This window comes from Podarcis pityusensis (genome assembly GCF_964106645.2).
Source record: "Podarcis pityusensis genome assembly, chromosome: 10".
NCBI classification, from domain to species: domain Eukaryota; kingdom Metazoa; phylum Chordata; class Lepidosauria; order Squamata; family Lacertidae; genus Podarcis; species Podarcis pityusensis.
The window spans coordinates 46,361,326-46,384,744 of record NC_138035.1 but is presented as its reverse complement, the minus strand read 5'-3'; the positions used below and the strand labels follow the sequence as shown (position 1 = coordinate 46,384,744).

Below are 23,419 nucleotides of genomic sequence, written 5' to 3'. Positions count from 1 at the left end.
AGGGATTCTGGAAATTGCAAGCTGGTTAGCTGAATGCTTGTTATGGAAAAACCAGCGGAAAGTATTGTTAAAGATAAAATAACCAAGCATATAGAAGAAGAAGCCTTGCTGAAGCAGAACCAACATGGCTTCTAGAAGGATAAATCCTGTCTCACTAACCTATTACAGTTCTTTGAGAGGGTCAAGCAGCATATAGGTAGAGGTGATCCAGTTGACACAGTATACTTGGATTTTCAAAAAGCTTTCACAAAGTACCTCACCAAGGACTCCTGAGTAAGCTTAGCATTCATGGAATAAGAGGCAATGTCCTCTTGTGAAACAGGAACAGGTTAAGTAACAAGAAGCAGAGAGGAGGAATAAATGAACAGTTTTTCTAATGGAGGGTGTGTAGAAAGTGAAGTTTCCTAAGGATCAGTATTGGGAACTATACTTTTTATCTTGTTCATAAACAATCCAGGACAAGAGGGAATCTTGTGGGAAACAACAGGACAGCTCCCTTGGCACTGAACAGTAGCCTCTCATGATTACTTTCTGGAAATGGCCCTGGTAGAAGGAACAGAACCACTAAAGTATAATGGGCCCTATCCCCACTCGCCTGAGCTACTCCAGAAGGAAACCAGGATCCACAGTATCAAACACTGCTGAGAGATCAAGGAGAATGAGCAGGGTCACACTTCCCACAATTATCTCCTGATAATGTCATCAACAATGGCAACCGAGGCAGTTTCAGTACTATGACCAGGCCTGAAGCCAGACTGGATTGGATCCAAAATAAACTTGCAATACTGTCATGTAGTTATACACATTCGTGGTGTGGCCACGTTCAGAATACTGTGTACAGTTCTAGTTGCCTCAGCTCAGTAAGAATATTGATGAGTTGGGAAAAACGGTTTAGAAAAAGGCAACCATCCTGGTCAATTGGATAGAGAAACTCCCCTTTAGGGAAAGGGTAGAGCATTTGGAGTTTTTTTAGTTTAGAAAAAGGGTGAGGTGATATGATAGAGTAAGGTAAAGGTAAAGGGACCCCTGACCATTAGGTCCAGTCGTGACTGACTCTGGGGTTGCGGCGCTCATCTCGCTTTAGTGGCCGAGGGAGCCGGCGTACAGCTTCTGGGTCATGTGGCCAGCATGACTAAGCCGCTTCTGGCGAACCAGAGCAGCGCACAGAAACGCCGTTTACCTTCCCGCTGGAGCGGTACCTATTTATTTAGTTGCACTTTGACGTGCTTTCGAACTGCTAGGTTGGCAGGAGCAGGGACTGAGCAACGGGAGCTCACCCCGTTGTGGGGATTCGAACCACCAACCTTCTGATCGGCAAGTGCTAGGCTCTGTAGTTTAACCCACAGCACCACCCGCGATATGATAGAAGTTATTCATGGTACACAAAAAGTGGACAGAGAAAAGGTTTTCTTCCTCTCTCCTGAATTTGGGGGCATCCAATTCAGCTGAACGTTAGAAGATTCAGGACCAAATAATGGACTTCTTCACATGGCACTTAATTAGACACAGGAGGCAGTGATCACCACCAACTTAGATGGCTTTAAAAGAGGATTCAACAAATTCATGGATGATAAGGCTATTTGCAGTCTTTTGGAACTGGCAACCCAGCAGAAATGCTTTGTGGATTCTTGTGAATCAATCCACCTGATAAAGTTTCTTCCAAGCTGGGTCTCTGCTGCATCAAAGGCTGCTCTCTACCATGCATACAAATACACATGCAAAGTATGCATTACCCAAAATGTAGCAAAATTCATGCTTCAGAGATGCATGTAGGGTAGCTAATGCATATGGTGAAGGATCATACACACCTGAGGATTCTGACATGGCAAATACATGTTCAGAAAGAGAATTGCACCAACTCACAAAAGAAAATATTGTGCAAATCCACAAAACTTGCATCTTTTGAGGATGCAAAATAAGATTATTTTATGCATTTTGAGCACTAGAGGTAATAAGCAGATGACGGTCTATGGCACAATGGAAAAAAGTTTGCACATCAGATGACACAATCTTGTCAACAAAGGGAACTGTCACACGGCAGTCTTAAACACAATTCTAAAATCATCCTGTACAATAACATCATGTGTTTTCTTAGCTGTGGCATGAGAGAGCTTCCTTATAACACAACCATCCCTGATGTAGCTTATTGAAAAAGTCCCCTTCAATTCCCATTTGAGTTTCCATCTTTTGTTGTTTAGACATTGAGTCATGTCCGACTGTTCGTGACCCCATGGACCAGAGCATGCCAGGCACTCCTGTCTTCCACTGCCTCCTGCAGTTTGGTCAGACTCATGCTGGTAGCTTTGAGAACACTGTCCAGCCATCTCGTCCTCTGTCGTCCCCTTCTCCTTGTGCCCTCCATCTTTCCCAGCATCAGGGTCTTTTCACGGGAGTCTTCTCTTCTCATGAAGTGGCCAAAGTATTGGAGCCTCAGCTTCACGATCTGTCCTTCCAGTGAGCACTCAGGGCTGATTTCCTTAAGAATATCCCAACCTTCAAGCTTTCTAGTTCCTGTGCTTTGCCCATTTAGGAGATAGTTTTCCAATGGGAAAAGTGTGTGTGCAAACTTACAAATTAGAATTATTCTTGCCTGCTTTTACTTTATTTATTTCATAAAATTTATATCCTACTTGACTGTAAAACAAACAAACAAACCCCAAAACAGTTTTTGAAGAATGCAAGCATTCAGTGAACAGACGGAAACTCACAATCAGCAAAACAACACAAACTGCTGAGACTGTAGCAACTCTTTCTTAGCAGTGATCTGCGTGCTGCGTGGGAGGCTGCAGGGGCACCAGATGGGGAGCTGGGTACAGAGCTCATTGCACTTGAGACTGTGAGACAAGAGCCCCCAGGAGACCTCCCAGGCCCCGAAAGCCTATAGAGCCAGAGCCCGGGCCCTTACAGGTACCCAAAGAAGCAGATGTATTTCACAAGAGGATGGGAAGTAATGGAACAGAGATGGGGGACCTTCTTCAGAAAGCAGGTGGTTGGCCCTTTTAAGGGCCTGAGGTTCTCTGCAAGTGGTGGAGCCTGGAGGACATAGTCAAGAGACAGAGGCTTAAAAGGCCTCCGTCTGCTCTCAGCCTTTGTCAGAGAAAATTGGTCCTCTCTCTCTCTTTATTGATACACCAAAAAAGGAAAAAACAAGACAAAAATAAAAACAAAACAGTGATAAAGACTATATTAATTACAAATCAATAAAGCAAAAAGTGGTCCTTAGACTATAGACCCGACCTCCCATCCATTCCTTATTTCAATTATCTATTATTTGTTGCCAATACACATTTTTATCTTAAATTAACTACCGTATTTTTCGCCCCATAGGACGCACTTTTTCCCCTCCAAAAATGAAGGGGAACTCCCGCGGGCTCTGAAGGCTTGCGGATAGCTGCCTGCAGCCCGAAACCCGAGGAGCGCGGCACTGTGCACCCCGGGCTTTGGGCAGCTATCCGCAAGCCTGCGGCGCCCGGCGGAAGTTCCCGCAGGGCTCTGCAGGCTTGCGGATAGGTGCTTGCAGCCCGAAGTCCGGGGAGCGCGGACTTCCCCCGCCCGGGAGCGATGGCAAGGTTGAGCGCAACCTTGCCATCGTTCCTGGACCCGTTCTGGGGGCTGGGGTCGGGGGAAGCTCGGGCTTCCCCCACCCCCAGCCCGGCAAGCTTGGGGGGGAATAATTTTTTTTCTTTATTTCCCCCCCCCAAAAAATAAGTGCACCCTATGGGCCGGTGCGCCCTATAGGGCGAAAAATACGGTAATTATTGATTTATCTTAAGTTTCATATATTTCTTAAATCTACTACTAAAGTTATTCAAAAGCTGCGACAGAGTTTAGACTACTGTAATTGTTTTTCAAATAAACTTTGAAGACTTCCTATTTTGAGATAAATTCCTGTTTTGGTTTGTTCTTTATTTTTCCTGATAAACTATCTAACTCTGCATAATCTGTTAGCTTTTGGATCCATTCATGGATAGAGGGGATTTCATCACTCTTCCACTTTGTCACTGTGGCGTATAAAAATATACTCTTCATATTTTGTGGGATATCCAAATCAGTGATCCCCAGGAGATAAGATTCTGGTTTTCTCTTATAGGAAAGCTTTATTATTTTTTGTATTTCTAAGTGGATACTCTCCCAAAATTCCTGGATTATTTTTTTGCGTAGCCACCACATGTGATAGAAAGTGCCTGATTTATCTCCACACCTCCAGCCATTACTTGGGACACTTTCGTACATCTTTGACAGTTTCCAAGGTGTTAGATACCATTGGTGTTGCATTTTTAGGAAGTTTTCTCTTAAGACATAACAGTTTGTGAATTTCCAATTATTCTTCCACAAATTTTCCCACTGTGGCATGGTTATTGAATACCCAAAGTCACTTATGACCACTGTGACCTCCTCCTCCTTGACTTCCTAGTCAAGGAGGAGTCAGTATGCTTTGGAGAAGTTTTTTCTTTTAGAATTTACTGGCTTGGATTCGAATCGTGAGATTTCTATTGCAAAACCCTTTTGTTTATCAGATTTGAATTTTTCATGTACCTGATGGTATTGGAACCAATCTGAGACGTACTCTCTCGATTCCTCAAAACTTTTTAATTTTAATTGGTTATCTTCTTCCTTTAAAAGAGTTTTATATGTTGGCCAGATTTCCTGAGTATTTTTCCTTTTCACCATGGAAGCTTCAATTGGGGAGGTCCACAACAGAACTTTGGGCTCCAACAGTTCTTTATATTTCTCCCAGACTGCAAAAAGTGACTTCCTAATTATGTGGTTTGTGAAGTTTTTATGGATTTTGGCTTTTCCGTATATAAGGTAAGCATGCCATCCCCATCAATTGTCAAAGCCCTCCAAATCCAGGAGGTCCGGGTCCCGCAGTTTGCACCAGTCATTCAACCATGTGAGGCAGGTCGCCTCGTAATATAGTTTCAGATCAGATAGGGAGAAGCCTCCTCTGTCCTTTATATCTATTAAAATCAGATGTTTAATTCTGGGTCTCTTCCCTTCCCATAAGAATTTGGAAATCTCCCTTTGCCATATCTTGAGGCAGCCACTGCTTCTCTTCTCAGTGCTCTGCCTAACCACAAAACAGCTAAAGCCACAATCAGTAAAGAAACAATACCACCTTGTGCCAGTACTAGGGACTCCAGTGTATGGAATGGCAAAGGCCTGGCGAAAACCAGCAGCCATTGTTGGAGAAAGAGGTTTGGAAGAGAGATTCCTACTTTCCAGAAACAGAGTTAGCACAATGGCAATTGCTCCAAGCACACTAAAACTTGGTTAGATTTCCATCTGCCCTTATCCACCTTTAAACATATGTTAACCACAAAAATACATAAGCTAGAATAAATCACACACACTTAGCTTTGCAAAAAAGTGAATATTTTACTCAGAGAGTTTCAGAAATTACAGCAACCCTTCAGCCACTGACAATAAAATAAAGAAGAAAATGGTTCTAAGCAACTTAAAAAGAAAACAATTTCGTTTCCTTACAAAAGAACTATGCGATCTTGCATTAGCAAAGGTGTAGGTTGTAAAAATCTTCTTTTAGAGAGATTTTCCATTCACTTGGTTTTAATACATGAGCTGGGAGCCATGCTGCAGTTCCAGCTTATTCGAGGAAGCAGCAGAGAAAGAAAAGAGGGGGAAGCAAAGGTTGCTGGGAGCCTGCTATGCCACATCCACTGGCAATTTGAGCTTTGTGCTCAGACTTTCATGCACACGTGTGAGTCAGGAATTGTGTATTACAACAGCCACGTGTTCACATGGTCTGGCAGCACATAGGGATAGCTTTGTAACCTCCTTAGCAGCATGGTGCCCAGACTAAAGGCGAGTAGCAGACCTGGTCACTTCATAGCAGGAATTGGTATTGGATTGATTGGCAGTCTGGTGTCATATGACTTCCAGGCTGAGGAAGATTCTGAGCTGCAGGGACAGTGTCCTGACTTGAACTGCTTGGTTCTCTCTTCTGACTAGTGATCCTGGTGGCACATGAAGCAAGGAAATGATGCCTGGTCCACAATCCATACGCCCTCATGGCACCCTGATAACCGGTAACAGAATGAGCTCATCGTTGCTTTGAGAATGGCATTGAGATTGGATGCGGGTGGGGCTGTGGGCTAAACCACTGAGCCTCTTGGGCTTGCCGAATAGAAGGCTGGTGGTTCGAATCCGCACAATGGAGTGAGCTCCTGTTGCTCTGTCCCAGCTCCTGCCTACTTAGCAGTTTGAAAGCATACCAGTGCAAGTAGATAAATAGGTACCATTGTGGCGGGAAGGTAAACGGCGTTTCCATGCACCCTGGTTTCCGTCATGGTGTTCCATTGCACCAGAAGCAGTTTAGTCATGCTGGCCACATGACCCAGAAAGCTGTCTGTGGACAAACGCCGGCTCCCTTGGCCTGAAAGCGAGATGAGCGCCGCAACCCCATAGTCGCCTTTGACTGGACTTAACCGTCCAGGGGTCCTTTACCTTTTTAACCTTTTTAGGCAGATGATCTAACTATCTCTGCTATTTCTTTGTTTTTCACACCTTTATCACTTAACTACCTTGTATTTGATACACATCATTTCACCAGAATTTCATGACCTGCACTTCTCAGGAAAAGATACATTGGCTTACCAGTGCTTATTACAGTAATTCTTTGAGTATGAAACCCTGTGTCACAATCAAGCCAGATATTATTTTTTTATTGCTCACCCTTCACCCCCAGGTCCCAGGGCAGGTATACAACATCTTAACTGTTCTTAATATGGTGTTTTAAACAACTTCAAATAACAAAAATAAGATGGGCCCTAAAAATATAGCCTCAAGTGTAAAAAGCCAGAGTAAAGCTCTCTGATGAAGGTGCCAGGTATACCTCTGTAGGGATGGAAGTCCATAGCATAGGAGAAGTTGCAAGCACCCTGTCAGGGAACTGCCATCGGAGCTAGAGGCAGAGGGAAGGCTCCAAAGGGATGCAGGAGAGGGTCCCAGTAGGGAGAGACGCAGCCCATCTGCTGGGGAAGGAAATCAGCGTAACACCAGTGGTGAAGGGGGGCAGATGGGGGAATCAGAGAGGAGGCTCCAAGACTCCTCGCCGGAGACCAGCGGAGAGAGTACGGGTACTCCGCTGCCCACACCCTCCCTGCGCAGAAGACTTCCGCGCAGGGAGAGTAGGAGGAGACTTGGCGTCAAACAACTTTTATGCTGGAAAAGGTTTAAGAAACGCCCACTGACGGATTCTGCCAGCGACTGAGACAGTCACGATGCTGGAGGCTGTTCAGTCAGAAAGGGTTTAACCAGGTAACCTCGCCAGCAGTGGCGGCAACTTACGCACGAGCAACCCCTAAATCCATTACACACCCCAAGCTTCTAACGCAGAGGAACTATTAAGAAGGTCCCCCTCTGAAGATCTCAGCACCCAAGAAGGTCTGTAGGGAAGACCAGCAGAGCTCTGAATGACCTACAGTAGATCAGCAAGTGGTGTTGATTTTCAATTATTTTACAACAGCAATAATGATGTGGTTTGTCTCTCCCCAGTTAGGCCACTTCAGATCCCAGGTCTGTACCATACCCTTCAACATTTTTGTCCCCCCAAGTCAGGACATCAGGAGAGGCACGCCTTCTGATCTAGCACTCTGGCACTCAACAGCAGGGTGCACCAGAGCTCTGGCAAGACCCTTCTGACTTGCACTGGACCGAACAATGGGACATTCCAGGATGCAAACAGAAGCCACGGTTGGCTTCTGTGGTTCCGGGATGTCCCGCATAAAACAGGACAGTTGTGGGGCATGTATTAACCCAGATGTAGATTTGTACGTTCATATGCAGGTCATTCCACCGTATTCCCCCTGGGGTACCCATGACTCTGACCGCTAAGCTACCATTTTGCACCTGGTTTTGAGTGGTAGGTTGTGAGATTCTGGAGGGAAACTGAGTCGATCCTGCAAGCCTGATGCACATTTCAGTTCTGAAACTCCTGAAAGTCAACACTTGAACATCTCAACGCTATGAAAGCACTTCTCATTTGAACAGGCTCACATTTGGAATCCTATGTTAAAACAGGGGGGTGGGGAGGCATTTAACAAAGTAAATTTTATTTCCTTTGTTTTCATTTGCTGTACAATGTTGTCTGCTTTGATAAAGGGTAGGTAAAATGATTAAATGAATAGTTTAAAATGTGACCCATTCTGAGAGGTAATGTAAAGTGTGTGTGTGTGTGTGTGTGTGTGTGTGTGTGTGTCTTTGTCTCTCTCTCTGTGTGTGTGTGTGTGTGTGTGTGTGTGTGTTTGTGTGAGAAATTCTTGGGATTTCCAGCGTTCTTAGAATCGACATGAAAAAAGCTAGTGAATGTCTTAGTTGTTCTGTTTCATTTTTTCTAATGCTGGCTAAAGAACTCAGCAATAATAGTGATAGATGTGGTCACATTTCTTTTCAAAGATGCAGCTTGCAAGGTAATGAGTGACTCTTACTTCCTGCAGATAAACATCCCCCCACCCTGAGAAACACAGTTCAAAGTCCCTCCCTTCTTAGTGGCGGCAAAAGTGTCATGTAACTGCGAGGTCTTTTGCTGAAAACCATCTTCCTTTCTGCTCACTCATCATATGGAAATTAGCCTATGACACATCCCTCAAGTAGATTCATACAATGAATTCCAAGTAGGGCTGGGCAACTGCATCAATTTCAGTTTCTTACATTTCCACTCTTAAATTCAGTTCTCCATATCACTTTGCAATTATTTTTTAAGTTCCCAGGAGAAAATGTCAACAAATTTATCCTAATATACAGCCTTTTTGCAAATACTTTCTGCTAACATAATGCATTTGTAAATGCTGTTCAAAACAATATATGCACTTTTTTTTGCATACTTTACCCTAGTATCTGCATTATTGTGCACAGTGCTTGGCTGCAGAACTGCGTTTCAAAATTCAAAACACAATTTTTTGAAAGATGGTTGCATTTTAGTTCCTTGTATTTTTTCAGGAAAGGGGAAATTTGTGTGAAATTTAAACATGAACTGAATTGAATTTTCCCAGATCCCTATCTCCAGTAAAAGACTTCCAAAAGGGATCAGATAAAACACAGGCATCTCTAACAGTTTGAGCAGCAATATAATTGTGATAGTTTTCTAGTTTGCAAATGAAGCTCTATATGAGCAGGGAGCGGCTGCCCAGGTTCCACATACAGACTATTTTGTTTTATTGAAGAGGGAAGTCACTTTTTGTAGGGAAGAGAAGGCACGTCACAGGCCCACTGGAGCCACTGGATCGGGACAATAATGTGGAAAGAAACTGCAGCGAAATCGGTAGGACAAGCTTCAGCATCAGTTTAGCACAATTTAGCATCATTAAATCAATATGCCTTTATATATGCAGGACGCGGGTGGCGCTGTGGGTTAAACCACAGAGCCTAGGACTTGCCGATCAGAAGGTCAGCAGTTCGAATCCCCACGACGGGGTGAGCTCCCATTGCTCGGTCCATGCTCCTGCCAACCTAGCAGTTCGAAAGCATGTCAAAGTGCAAGTAGATAAATAGGTACCGCTCCAGTGGGAAGGTAAATGGTGTTTCCGTGTGTTGCTCTGGTTCGCCAGAAGCAGCTTAGTCATGCTGGCCACATGATCTGGAAACTGTCTGCGGACGAACGCCGGCTCCCTCGGCCAATAAAGCGAGATGAGCACCGCAAATCCAGAGTCGGCCAAGACTGGACCTAATGGTCAGGGGTCCCTTTACCCTTTACCTTTACAAGAGTTTTTCCCACCCATGCACTGAAGTTTTCCTTCTCACAACAGAAGACCTGCACACATGGAATTCTGACTCATGGTCACTCACCCTAGTCCTGCAATCTCCTGATTGGCTCGGCTGGGTTGTTCATATACGTCAATCCACAGAATATTCTGCCACTCAAGGCGAAACTTGCTAAAGTTCCAGGTAACTTTGAACGCTGCCTTGCCAGAGGAATGAGTTGGTTGGGAGTCTGTACATGTGCTTTCTCACCTGGCAGCTGTTAAGTTCCTGGAGACTGCTTGTTCTCCTTCTCTCCTGCGCCTTGCTAGAGGAGCAAGCCAACAGCTAGGGAGCTCTTGTCCTGTGTCTCTTTGCCGGGGGCCTCTGCCTTTGAGAGGAGAAAGGCTGAGATCCCAGTGCATGTCTCCAAAGGGACTGTGGAAAGCAATGACCTTAAGTATGCCACATGGAGAAAATGTCAGGAGTTCAGCCTGCACTCGAGTAGGACCCTCGCAGAGACACATGCCTGACTGGCATGTTCTCTCCCTCCTGGTTGATCATTCGGGAGCTTCATAAGCTTTCTTCAGCCCGAACATCACAGCGACCGATGCCAACTGACACCGGCACACTTAGGGATCTGCAGAGTTTGCGCATCATGCGCGTGACAGACCTCAGCAACTCAGCATGTTGGCTAATCTACTTTGTTTACATATACAGTGGTACCTCAGGTTACATACGCTTCAGGTTACAGACGCTTCAAGTTACAGACTCCACTAACCCAGAAATAGTACCTCGGGTTAAGAACTTTGTTTCAGGATGAGAAGAGAAATCGTGCTCCAGCAGCGCGGCGGCAGCAGGAGGCCCCATTAGCTAAAGTGGTGCTTCAGGTTAAGAACAGTTTCAGGTTAAGAACGGACCTCTGGAACGAATTAAGTACTTAACCCGAGGTACCACTGTAAACACACATGGAGCACTACAACATGGCTCCCTCTCTCTCTAGCATCAGACAGTAAAGAGAAAAAGAACAAAGGACAACATCACGGAACACAGTGACACAAATATCCTGTCTCCGTCACTTCCCACTCTGTGGAGTCAAAACATATACCGTCATGTGATAGACAACAATCCTATGACTGCAATCATGGAGCAGGAATTCTAACAGAAAAGACATCACAGACAACCTGCTACACCTGCCTGAAAACAACATAGAAGTGAATAAATGAATATGACTATGTTGGTCCCATTAATTTCAATGGGTCCACCATGAGTAAAAGTTAGTTGAATACCATCCTACAACTTCCATCAACCCAGCCGCCATGGCAAATGCTCAGAGGTGATGGGAATTGGTGTCCAACAACATCTGGAGAGCAATGTATTGACAAGCTCTACCTTAAAAAGAAATAGCAGAGAGGAGCTACTTCCTTTCTATTGCAGCGATAGATAGGTGTACGTCTAGGGCAAATTACTATGGAATTGATCCAGCTGAGCCCAGGGGGTGCAAGGAGTTGCCCTGTTTCCCCAACCCCAGCCTAAGAGCATAATTGCTCATACAGATACCAGATAGGGTCATGGCACAGAATGAAAAGTTCATTAAAACTTCCTATATGCAGAGGTGTACCTAGGCTACCTTGTGTCATTGGCAAGAAGATGTATTAACACGCTCCCAAGACCATGAGCCAGAAACTCAAAGTTTGCTTTTTGCTGCCTTTTGTGCTCCACTAGTGACTTCCTCCATGAGCCTCCCATTCTCAGAAATGTCCCCATGTTCTGATTATATATAGCCATGCATTGGCAGGGAAATGGGGAAATAAGATTTTATGGAACTCTCACAAGCTTCTCTATTAGTAAATGTTGCAAGCATCCTTGATGGGACGGAGCCCTAAATATTTAGGATCAAGGTGCTAGCTGCATATTTTGAATTTTTAAATTAAGGAAGTACTGTATTGCCTATGAAGGCTGAAGTTGAGCAATAAAAATGATTACTTTGATTATTTATTGTCCCTGTTTGCAGTGATTCTGGTTTAAATAACTGCTAAAATGTATGTGCAGCATATATATTTATTACTCAGCTGCTATATCCTTTTGAACAATATGCTCACTGTATCATTTGTTTCTTCTTCTTCCTAGAAGATTTAGGTTTATCTTGAGTGGGCTTGGTCTAGAAAGGCAGCTTATAAGTATTTAAATGAATAAATAAATTAGGGTTGTTTTTTTAAAAAAAAAATTATCACAGTTATTCAGTGGCCATGGATTGCTTTGCTGTGCATCAGTAAGCAAATGAGCAGCTACGGTGTCATCTTCATTCAAAGCTTTTATCCTATATGCCCACCCGTTGGCTAATCTGACTTCTCCATTCAGTGGAAGAGATGGACCTATATAAATCGCTGCCTCTTTCACACAGGGCATCCCAGACGCCTAGGTATTCTGCAGATCTCCTTCTCTGTGGGTGGAGAAAGAGGTCCACCTTTGGACAGGGAGTCCACCCTGGATGCCTCCCCAGAGCAGCAATGGAAAGGTCTGCCTCTGTTGCACCTCCAACTATGATGTTCTGAGAGCATAGAGGGCAAAAGGGATATTTGTTAGGGAAAGTTTTGAAAGTTCTCATGTTACCTTGACACATCCCTGGAAAGTGAGGGGAAAGAGAGGGGAAAGTGCGCCATTCCTGGAGCTGTCGTATATCCTTTCCCTGCAGCCAACTCCTCCCGCCTTCCATCCTGGCTGATGTGAGATTTGGCAGGGTGGTTCTGCCAACACTGATCCTCACTACCCTAGCTTCCTCAGATTGCTCTCTTCATTGGATAGAAGTTGTAAGCAGAGGGCACTCCCAATGTACATTGGACCAGGTACACCAACCAAAATATTCCCATCACTGGTCCTGCTGCCAGCCTCCCACACTGCTTCTGCCTTCTGAACTATGTCCCTCTGCAAACGCTGTTCCTCATCTATACTGTCCTCCTGCTCCTGGGAAGATTCAGGGTCAGAAGGAGGGGGCAGCTCCCACCATTCCTCCTCAGTGCAGTCCTCCTCAACACGGTCCCTGACAATAAATAAATGTATTGCTTGTGTATGGTGTACTGCATATGAAACTTAACAAGAATGTACCACTGGACAAGTTACTGTAGTTATATGTTGTTCTTGAAAACCAATAGAATTTGTTGGAGGGGTGGGGGGAGAATGGAAGATGGCAGGATCCCCAGGGCATAGCTGTCAACGTTTCCCTTTTTTTAAGGGAAATTCCCTTATTCCGAATAGGATTCCTTGCAAGAAAAGGGAAAACTTGACAGCTATGCCCCAGGGATGTGCTGCACAGAGAGTTGGCTTCAGGCCCATTGGCTGACAAACTCTGCGTTACAAACATGACATGAAGGCTGGCAATATCAGCCCTGCCATCAACTCTATTCACGATCAGTCTTGGACAGAAAGACTTGAATTAAAATTTAAGCATGTGAATGGATGTCCTTATTTTCAGTTCTTCCCGTGATTCCTTATGAGCACAAGGGCTCCCTCTGGTGCAGACACCCACCCCACTTGCAAAGACGTCCTTCTCACTGCCCTGATGGGGCAGCTCTGCACACACAAGGAGATGGCTGTGGAGAATTGCCTCTGCCACTGAAGTGAACATGGAAGCCCATTTCCCAATGGGGATCATGAAGTAATAATAAAACTAATTTCTTTCTCCAGTCTCTTTGTGATCTTCAGTTGCCAAAACAACAACAACAACACTTGACACTTTGGAAACAGAATAATATTTTGTTTAATTAAATAATTTAAATGCACTCCACTGAAGATGCCAAGTAAACTCTGGACAGGTTCTAACTGACCCTGTTAACAAATATCAGAAGATAAATAGGAATTCAGTTCTATTAATTTATTACATAACATGAATTATAAATACTTCAAATCAGATGCTGATTTGTTTTTTTTTACAAAATTGGCATTTATAAATAATTATTTTAAACTATTAAATATAAATAAATAGTTTTTTATATATATTAAAAGGAGCTCTCAGTAGAAAAACAAGGCTAGCCTCTGGGATTTGGTTTGTATCGCATCGGAACGCTGGGGTTGTGCCTTCGGCTTCTCCTCTTTCTTTTAACTTCCTCTTTGTTCACCTCCAACATGACGTCGTAAAATTCAGTGATTGCCTTGCGCTGGATTTTCACATTATCCATCTGATTAAAATGACAAAAATGCATTAGCTTAACAGTTCGCAGGGAATTATGCTCCGTATATATTTACTGGAGAAATGGCACTTTAAAAAAATAATGTAATAACATTCCAGAAAGCCTATGAATGGCAGAAAGACAAACTCAAATGCCAACAATGCAGATGTGGAGCTCTCTTGTTTGTAAGCCCCTTCTCAGTCATTTCAGTCAAATAATAATAACACAATCTAAGAAAGCAAAATAATTATGCATCGTTCGTAGGGTCCCATCACCCTCACGGAAATGAAGGGGACAAATGCAAATACAGTGGTACCTCGGGTTAAGTACTTAATTCGTTCCAGAGGTCCATTCTTAACCTGAAACTGTTCTTAACCTGAAGCACCACTTTAGCTAATGGGGCCTCCTGCTGCCGCCGGAGCATGATTTCTGTTCTCATCCTGAAGCAAAGTTCTTAACCTGAAGCACTATTTCTGGGTTAGCGGAGTGTGTAACCTGAAGAGTATGTAACCTGAAGCGTATGTAACCCGAGGTACCACTGTACACAATAGAGTAATACATGTGAATTATTGAATAGGGGTCAATGATCTACCCTTTATTATTTGTCTGGGTTTTACTCCTCCCTTCCTCTATAACAGGGGTGGCCAATGTGGTGCTCTACAGATCCCATCAGCCCCAGTGAGCAATGGAGCAGGGATAATGGGAGTTGTAGTCCAGCAACATCTGGAAGGCATCACATTGGCTACCCCAAGGTGGCATACAGGGCCCCTCCCCCACCATCTTTCCCAAGATAGGAAGGTGTATGAGGCAATAGCTGGCCCAAAGTCCAGTAATTATTATGGCTGAGCAGAAATGTCACCCTAGATCTAAGCAGTCTAATTCCAACATTCCACTCATTAAAAGACATTGACTGGTCACCAGCCCACATCTTGATTGACATTATCCTTGTAGCATTTAACAATGAAGACAACAACACTGCCTGTGTGTGAAACCGGCTAGAAAACACTGACTGGCTAGAAAACAGGATTTAACTTCCTGTGGACCCATGACTGGTACCAAATAAAAATCTGGACTTGGTTGCCTACTTATGCAAGGGATATACTGTATTTTTCTGTCTATAAGATGCCCCCATGTATAAGATGCCCCCTATTTGGGGGGAGTCGCCAATCTACCCTCAGCACTATCCATGTATAAGACGCCCCCTAATTTTTGACATTGTTTTTTAGGGGGAAAACACCTAGTCTGTGTATAAACACAGAAAAGTACGGTGATTACGCATTTCATGCTTCTTTCATGTAGCATCTACTTCCTTTCCCCACCACCAATCAGACTTACTAGGGTTGCCACGTGTCCTCTTTTTCCAGGACACGTCCTCTTTTTTAGGGCTAAAATTTCTGTCCGGGTGGATTTTCTAAATTTGCCAAAATCTCCCTGGCTATACTTTCTGGGTAAGACATACACATAACTGGTGGCTGAGGACTTGCTTTCCTCTTCTCTTCTCCTGCTCCCCTCAGCAATATATCACAGCTTCTATAGCCTACATATAGGAGGAGTATTTAAAATGAGAGTCGTCACAGCATCCTCTTTTCTGCTCTTCAAAATATGGCAACCTTACTTGAGCAGTACTAAGAATTACATGAAGTTGAGCAGGCCTGGGCTTGATCAGCATGTGGAGTGAAATCTGCCTGGCTACAGCTTTGTTTGCCTAATTGAGCTATTTTAGAGGAAGGTCAGGTTAACTTTTTAAATAAATACATTATGTGCAAACATCAGCACTGCTACGTTCACCCACAGATTCTGACTTTGACCTGTGTGGCAACCCTGCTGTGGTCAGACTTGACCTTAGGTGAATATCCTCATGTTCCCTATTGTTTCAAATTATCTGGTAACATATAATTGTGTGATGAGCTGCATTGCATTCCTAATAGATGGTAAGAAACGCCTGTGATTTTCAATGTGACGTTATTGGTGGCAGAGGAGATTTTCCGAATGCAATGCATCAGCAAGACTGTCGGCCCAAACCATTGACCTGTTGAAGCTTCTGCCAAAAGATTCCTTTAGTCCAGCATCCTGGTTTCCACAGGGGCCAACCATTGGCTTCAGTAAAGTCCACAAGTAGGACATGAAGACAGTGGGGCTCCTCTGCTTTCTAAACTTAAAAACCCAATTTTTAAATACACTTTCCCCATAGGAAAAGTCCTCCAATCCCTTGAATGTTTTAATTGCCCTTTTCTGCACATTTCCCATTCACAGAATAACCTTCTTAGAAGTGGTGGCCAGAACTCTATACAGCGGGTGGATCTATACTCATGGTTTTTAACATGAAGGAAGGGTTTTGATAACCATATGGGCACATGACATCCTACTTTGAACGTTTATGGTACATTATTAAAATGTGACACCAGAGGGCGTTGCAGAGAATCCACCAAGACCACCTGCCATGGATGATCTAGTTGAGATGACTCATTGCTGGGGCTGGACCAAGTGACCTTCAGAGTCCCTTCCAATTCTACATTCTATGATTCTATGACCAACATCTCTTTCCTTTTTAGTCACTGCCACTTCACAGCACACCCGTCCTCCTTTGGGAGGAAGGGCAGGATATAAATTTAATGATATAATTAATTAATTAATTAATTAATCCCAGTGTGTAACCCATCATTCCATCCTTCAATAGCATAGAGTGAGCCACTTATCCCTCAGACAGACAGACGTTATATTCAGTGACATAATCAAAAGGAAGAATGTAATATTACCGGAAGTTTTGCTATCTCAATTAGATCTTTTGCTTTTTTCAAGCTTTCGCTGTAACTCTCTTTATAGACTTGCAGGACTTCTACCAAACTCCTGACGTCCTTTGGATTTTGAGTGCTGTTTAGATTAGTCAACAGGTCCCAGTATTTGGAAATCATCTGAGCGAGCAAGATCTTTCTTTCATGGGCCTGCCAGAAAACCAGCCCCAGAGAGAGAGAGAGAGAGAGAGAGAGACAGAGAGAGAGAATGGATTAGTAACATTTCCCAATAACAGAAATACGGAAAATTATTACATAACATTTCTCTCCTATTCTTCCTTCCAAAATTGCCCAGGGCACCAAAGAAGGCAGTAAGACTATACAATTAAAAATCAAACAAATAAAAGCATTTGAAAACGTTAAGGGCATCTAAAAACATTAAAATATTAAGAGCCCCTAAAAACATTGACAATCAATCACATATCCTCAGACATACTAAGGTCAAGGTTTCCAGGAACTGTATCTTTCAGGCATAAATGCCTGCAATGTTCTTAAATTCCTTCTGAATGTTAACAATGAAGGCCCTCAGAACTTTCAAGCAACCAGATTTTCTTATGGCCATTGTTGGCATTAGTGTTGTTATAGCTTGAGTCAGCCATTTGGCAAAAGCCAAAGCAGTGGTGAGCTCCCTTTTGAAACAAGAATGGCTTCTTGAGGGTTTCTCCTGATAGCACCAGAAGCACTCCAGTAAAAGTGATAGATTTCCACCTTTCACTTTTAGTTTACTTATCTCATTATGAAAGAGAATGTAAACAGTATGTCAGATCTACAAAGCTCTCTGGTGATATTGGCTAGCCTTCCTCAATCCGGGGGCTTCTGGGAGTTGTAGTTCAAGACATCTGGAGGGCACCGGGTTAGAGAATGATGATATAGTCCATGTGAGGGTGGAGTGGAGAGTTAATAGTCCGAGGCCAACTGCTAGGCAGCAACTGACATTTCACGTCAGATGATTGGTGTTGTACGAAACCTGTCCAAATATTTACACAAACTGAGACAATTACCTGTGACCATAGAGCATTCTTCAGATGAGTCCTGAAAATAGCGCCACCCTCGGCAACATCAGGCTGACTGGTGTTCTGCAATACAAAACGCAAATGTCTCAACCAAACATGTAGCATTATTCAGTTTGGACCATGAAAATTCAGGCTCAGCTCCAGCATTTTTCCTCCTTAGTCACATGACTGAGGCCCAGATGTACAGCTCATATCCACCATGGGTGCCAACTTGAATAAAATATTGGGGGGGGCACAGGCAACACATGATCACCCACATGATATGGTGCGCACACACCATTTGAATGGCATATATGCCTATCAACTTTGGGAATCCCGGCCCCCTCAAATATTTTATTGGAGGGGTGACAACCCCTCAGCCCCTAGGAGTTGGCTGCTATGGTATCTACAGAAGCAGTGTGTTAGACAGGCCCCCTCCCTGTTGAACATTCAGGCGCCTACTGAAGACTTATTTTATTTCAGCAGGCATTTCAACAAAATTCTGATTTCATCATTTTAACATTATTATTATTATTATTATTATTATTATTATTATTATTATTAAACTACTCGTACACTGCTTTGAGATTCTTGTAATTAAGACTGTTGTAATTAAGTGGCATTTAAATTGTCCCCCCGCCCCAGGTTTGAATCATCTGATTCACTTCAAAGATAACTTTAAAGCAAATTTCCTCAGCAGGGCTGGACTTATAGGTTTCAGTTTAGAAAGACTGTGTATACTCTGCTTTCACTTCCACGTACACCCCAGATCTTTACCCAGGAGCAGCCTCCCCTCTCCTGATGCCTTCTAAATGTTTTGGACAACAGTTCCCATAATTTTGCTCATTGCCCATGCTTAATAATAATAATACCCCTCCCATCTGACTGGGTTGCCCCAGCCACTCTGGGTGGCTTCCAACATTGTAGTCTGAAACATCTGGAGAAGGTTAGGTTAGTGAATACTGCCCTAGAGGAACAAACACATTCTGTCGGACTAAATGTGCATGAGTTATTTTCACTTGAATATCTTCTACATTTAACAAATAAATTCACCAAACTGACAATCTTCCTTCTTTTTTTAAGTACCGTGTGTCTCAGCCAAGATGGACACCTATTATAACATTATAAAACTTGAATAACAGAACTGACAAGCATGTATCGACCGCTGTGGAGAGATGCTCGACCAAACAGAGGGTAAAGGTATGGCAGGCAATACATTTACAACGGGCTCCAAGTCAGGAGAGAGCAAGTACGAAGAAGGAGCGGTAGCCAAAGAGTCAAGAGCTAGACTATGGTGAGGCTTGTCACTGCAACATAGAAGGAAGGAAAAGGCAGCACCTCTGAGGTTCTATCCCGAGTGAGTCAAGAAGAGGAGGAAAGGAGAGGTGACCGATGTAACTGAAGAAAGAGGGATTAATGGGGAAGCAAAACTGCTTAGATAAGCAGATCTCAGGAGGGATTTGAGGATGGGAAAGGCTCTAAACTCATCTGAATGGAGAGATCACCAGTCGACATCTCCCCAAAGGCACAAGAATCCCTCGGGTTTTGAAGGCCCTTGGGATCCATAATGGGGAGGGGGAGCCCTCACACGGATATATGTGCACCCTGGACTTTATGGGGAGGGGCACATTATAAATTAAATAAGCAATAAAAGCAGCAGCAACAACAATCATCATAATTAATATAATATTTAGAAAAATATATTCCCATGAGGAATTCAGTTTTGTACTGTTTAACGTCACAGTGAAAAGCACTCGATAGATATGAAGCTGTGCTAATAAAGCTGTTGTGATTATCTTGGGCTAGTCATAGGAGAGGTGACTGGTTCTTTGAGGGCTGAAGGAATGAAATATGTTTTGGGTGGCAAGTGACTGGTTGTGCTCGCCCACTCCATCTAGTCGATTCCTATTCCTGAACGATTCATTATAAAGAAAACCACACATAGATTTGTACCAGCTGTACATGTCAGGCTGATGACTAATACTAAATTGTGTGGTCTTATAAAACACCGAGGATATTTCACATTCTCTTGTGAAGGCAATGGAATAAACTTCCCTGCAACTTTACAAGAATCACCAAAATCGGTAAAATACAAAAAGATCACAAAATGAATGACACATAGTGTCATAAAACCAGGTCTTAGCTCTCTGCCCAAGAATATTGGCCTCCTCAAATAAGCCAGAGTATAGACAAATGAAGAAAAGACAATAAGATTATCAGAAGTTATACTTACAAATTCTCTCTGCAGCTTGCTTATATGTTCTTTCATGCTTTCAAAAAGTGGCCCAGAGGGGACATGTCCATCAGAATAACTAATAGCCAGAAAGAGGAACAGGCAAATCTTCCAAACCATGGTTCTTGACTCAAAATGGAAATGCTGCTTTGTTGTATGTTTGGATGTCAGCCCCACTGGAGTAGTCTAACTTGGTTGTCAACGGCACTTTCCAGTTTGATCTTAGCCACTCTGGGTGGTGATATTTATACCTGGCCGCTGAACATTTTTATGCATTTTTCACACATTTCAGGAGATGGTGTTAGATAGGAGGCGTGTCTGGTGTTTATTAATAGGCTTGGTTTGTGGGATTGTAGTGTTTAAAGTTTCCTTTAAATGACTAGGTTCCGCATGATGAATGATTAGCTATGTGTCCAACCTATGGTTCTTCAAGGATCCCTCGAAAGCATGCCCACACCACCAAAAGGACACAGGAGAATTTCCACATCAGCCCCCACCCCATTTTAAAGGAAACCCTATGCACACTACCCTGAAACTGCTTTAAAACTTTGTGGTGAGGGGACGAGCAAGACAGGAAATTCAGATTCAAAGTGTAATATTGCAAAGCGTATGTGTTAGTGACTCAGATGTGCAATTTTTTTGCAAACCATCAGAAAGCAAAGAAACAATTGCATATGGTTAATGGGTCATTTTGACAGGCATGTCGCTTGTCTTCCTTTTTTTTTTAGTATTGATTAATACTGCACTCATCATTATTAAAAGATAAGACCAAAAAGATAATTATTATCAAAAGAAAATACCAAAAAGGATATATCTGCCTTTCATATCTGCCTTATGGATGATAAAAAATAATTATCATAGGGTTCTTTCCAAAGTCCATTATATCAATATTCCATCTTCACAAGGATTTCTGCTTGTGCAATGAAACATACTCCCCCTCTTATCTCCCCACACTCCCCCTAATTCTGTTCTAGGGGTCCTCCAAGCCCCTGGAGCTTATCTGGGGAGAATGCATGGGGGAGGGGGGGGAAGTCCCATTTTATGAGCAAACTTATTTCATTGAAATCACATTATACATTAAGGACATCTGGGAAAATCTATTATCCACATAGTCCCATGAGAGTAGGGCAGAATCCCACACAATGGACTTTGAGATAACATAATATGCCATGTTTCTGCAACTAGAACCAAAACTATTTGGGAAATTTGCTTTGCAAAAATCTGTACGTTAGGCAATATTGCATACAAAAATTGTATTATGAGAACTATGCATCAAAATAAATATTCATGAGAAGTGGATATGTAGAAACCTGAACTTAAGATTGGACACATGAGAAACTGAGAGAAACCAAAATTGAGATATTCACCCAACTGTAGTGTGAGGTAGGGATGGAGAGAATTCTGCATTTTGGAGCAAACCTCCTATTTTTGCCGCCTCGTGACCAGTGCATGGAACAGATGGTTGATCTGTGGAATGAGCCACACAATCAATAGACCCAACAGCATATCTGGTCCATACTATACTTACAAGGTGGTCTGAGGGCTTCATCTTTCTTCTTTTTTAATGCATTTAACTTTTTTAACTGCCCAGAGGAGCTCTGTGGCCATGCAGTGAAATATCTCTTGGGAAGTGCCACTTGACACACTAACGTTGTGCCCACCCTCACTCTTCAAAAGGAAGATGCAGGGGGACATATTGCTTGTTTAGTCAATGCCTTTGTTGTGCTTAGCCATGTGCCTCTCATGTACCTGTTGCATCTTGCAGCCTGTGCCTTACCCGTGTACCGATCTGATTTATGCAAAAAAAAACCTTTGGCAGAAACCAGATTGGGAGTTCGAGTTCTTCATCCAGCAGTGAGGACCAGGACAACTGTGTACCATTTTGCCATATTTTTCTCTGTGTCAAGATAGGACTCTGTGCGGTGGGCTGGCCAAAATTGCCTGATGGACATAGTGATGCACTGAGCAGCCTGTCAAGTGGAGACAGTCATTGTGTGGAGTGATTTTTAAGCAACCTGTGGGTGAGACCCATAATAAGTACAGTGGTACCTCGGGTTAAGTACTTAATTCATTCCGGAGGTCCGTTCTTAACCTGAAGCACCACTTTAGTAATAGGGCCTTCTGCTGCCGCCGTGCCACCGAAACACAATTTCTGTTCTCATCCTGAAGCAAGCTTCTTAACACGAGATACTGTTTCTGGGTTAGCAGAGTGTGTAACCTGAAGCGTATGTAACCCGAGTTACCACTGTACACAAGAGCACACCAGGTTTTGCCAATTAAGCCCACAAGTAATGCCATTGAACAGCTTTCTCACTGCAGTCTCGCTCTGGAGTTCTTTTATACCTGTATGGCCACCTTAAGGTCAGTGACACAGGGTCTTGGGTGTTTGGAATACCACCCTGCTCTCTTGTCCACATTGAAGTTTCTGGTGTTAAGAAACTTCTGTTGTAGGCGCTAAACTGGATTTTTTCTTAGTATAACTGTATCAGAATAAGCTTGTTTGGGATACCTTCTTCTGTTCATGTTAGGGAAAGCTATTCCTCCCCTGGTTGCAGCAAGAGCAGAGAAAACAAGGTAGGGTCCTATTTAATGAGTGTATTCATTCATAATAGCGAGAGACAAAAGAACACAGCAAGCCCTGACAATGGCGTTGCTCCTACTGGACTCCTCCTCCCTCCTTCCTAGCAACAGCACCTCCCTTTATGGTGGCCGCTCGTGGCCAATTGTCTCTGAGTCCTTTGTTCCTGCACTCTTAACAAACGATGAGTTCTGGAAGAAGGGGGGTCAGAAATATTCTCCAGTGACAACGTGTCAGCTGGCTGCCCTGCCTCTGTCTCCTCTCCCCTTCTTCTAATACTTCCCAACTCTTCTGTTCTTCTGTCTCTGAGCTGTGACCTTCCTCAAACCTCTGCTGTAAATCAATTCTGCATGCCTCTTCTCCTGCAGGGTCAGGAGAAGGGGGCGGATCTCCACCATTCCTCCTCCATCTCGCCCTCTTGAGTCCAATCCCTGACACCTAACTTCCCAACACCATGAATTGCTGCTGGTTACTGGAAGGGAGTGGGGCAAGGCAGCTGAGAGCTCAGCAAGGTGTGGACACAGTTGAGGAGCCAATTTGACTCTCCCTTTGCTGCCCCCATGCCATGCCTTGCAGTGATGCATAGCATTGGAAAGCCAGGTGAGCAGTTGCTCCACCAGCCTCTATGGTGCAGAAGGATAGCAATATGTCTTTACATCCAGCCGCTGAAAATGCTTCAACTAAAATATCCAGAAATTGCCTTCTGGGCACTCACATAATCACACGGATCACAAAGTGGCAATCAGCTACAAATCAATAACCTGGATCATCTTTCTGTTCCGAGCTGATTAACAAAAATGTGTGTTATTTGCCCTCAAATGACCGGTGTGCCTGAATCGTATTCTGTTTCCATTAATCCACTTTTGAAATCATCTCGTTCATCCTATATAATTTCCTGGTCCTTTTCTCTAGACTAATAATACCTTATTGAAATCTTCATCTCTGAATTGTAACCTAAGAGC

General features: G+C 43.5%; 1 protein-coding gene across 1 annotated transcript; it reads right to left on the bottom strand.

Moving 5' to 3' along the window:
* Positions 1-13,429: 13,429 nt before the first annotated feature.
* Positions 13,430-20,068, bottom strand: IFNG (interferon gamma). Its single transcript, XM_081024163.1, has 4 exons — positions 19,880-20,068; positions 17,656-17,730; positions 16,619-16,804; positions 13,430-13,871 (listed from the first exon to the last, which is right to left on the bottom strand). Exons 1-4 carry the CDS (start codon positions 19,997-19,999, stop codon positions 13,722-13,724), a joined length of 531 nt encoding a protein of 176 aa, XP_080880289.1. The 5' UTR covers positions 20,000-20,068; the 3' UTR covers positions 13,430-13,721.
* Positions 20,069-23,419: the final 3,351 nt, after the last annotated feature.

Bases quoted from the DNA above. Each gene is read 5' to 3' on its own strand.
- IFNG (XM_081024163.1), bottom strand. From the start codon at position 19,999: ATGGTTTGGAAGATTTGCCTGTTCCTCTTTCTGGCTATTAGTTATTCT. The intron at 16,805-17,655 runs GTAATTGTCTCA...GTTTTCTGGCAG, and splicing joins AGAATGCTCTATGGTCACAG to GCCCATGAAAGAAAGATCTT. The intron at 13,872-16,618 runs GTAATATTACAT...CATTTTAATCAG, and splicing joins TTGAGATAGCAAAACTTCCG to ATGGATAATGTGAAAATCCA.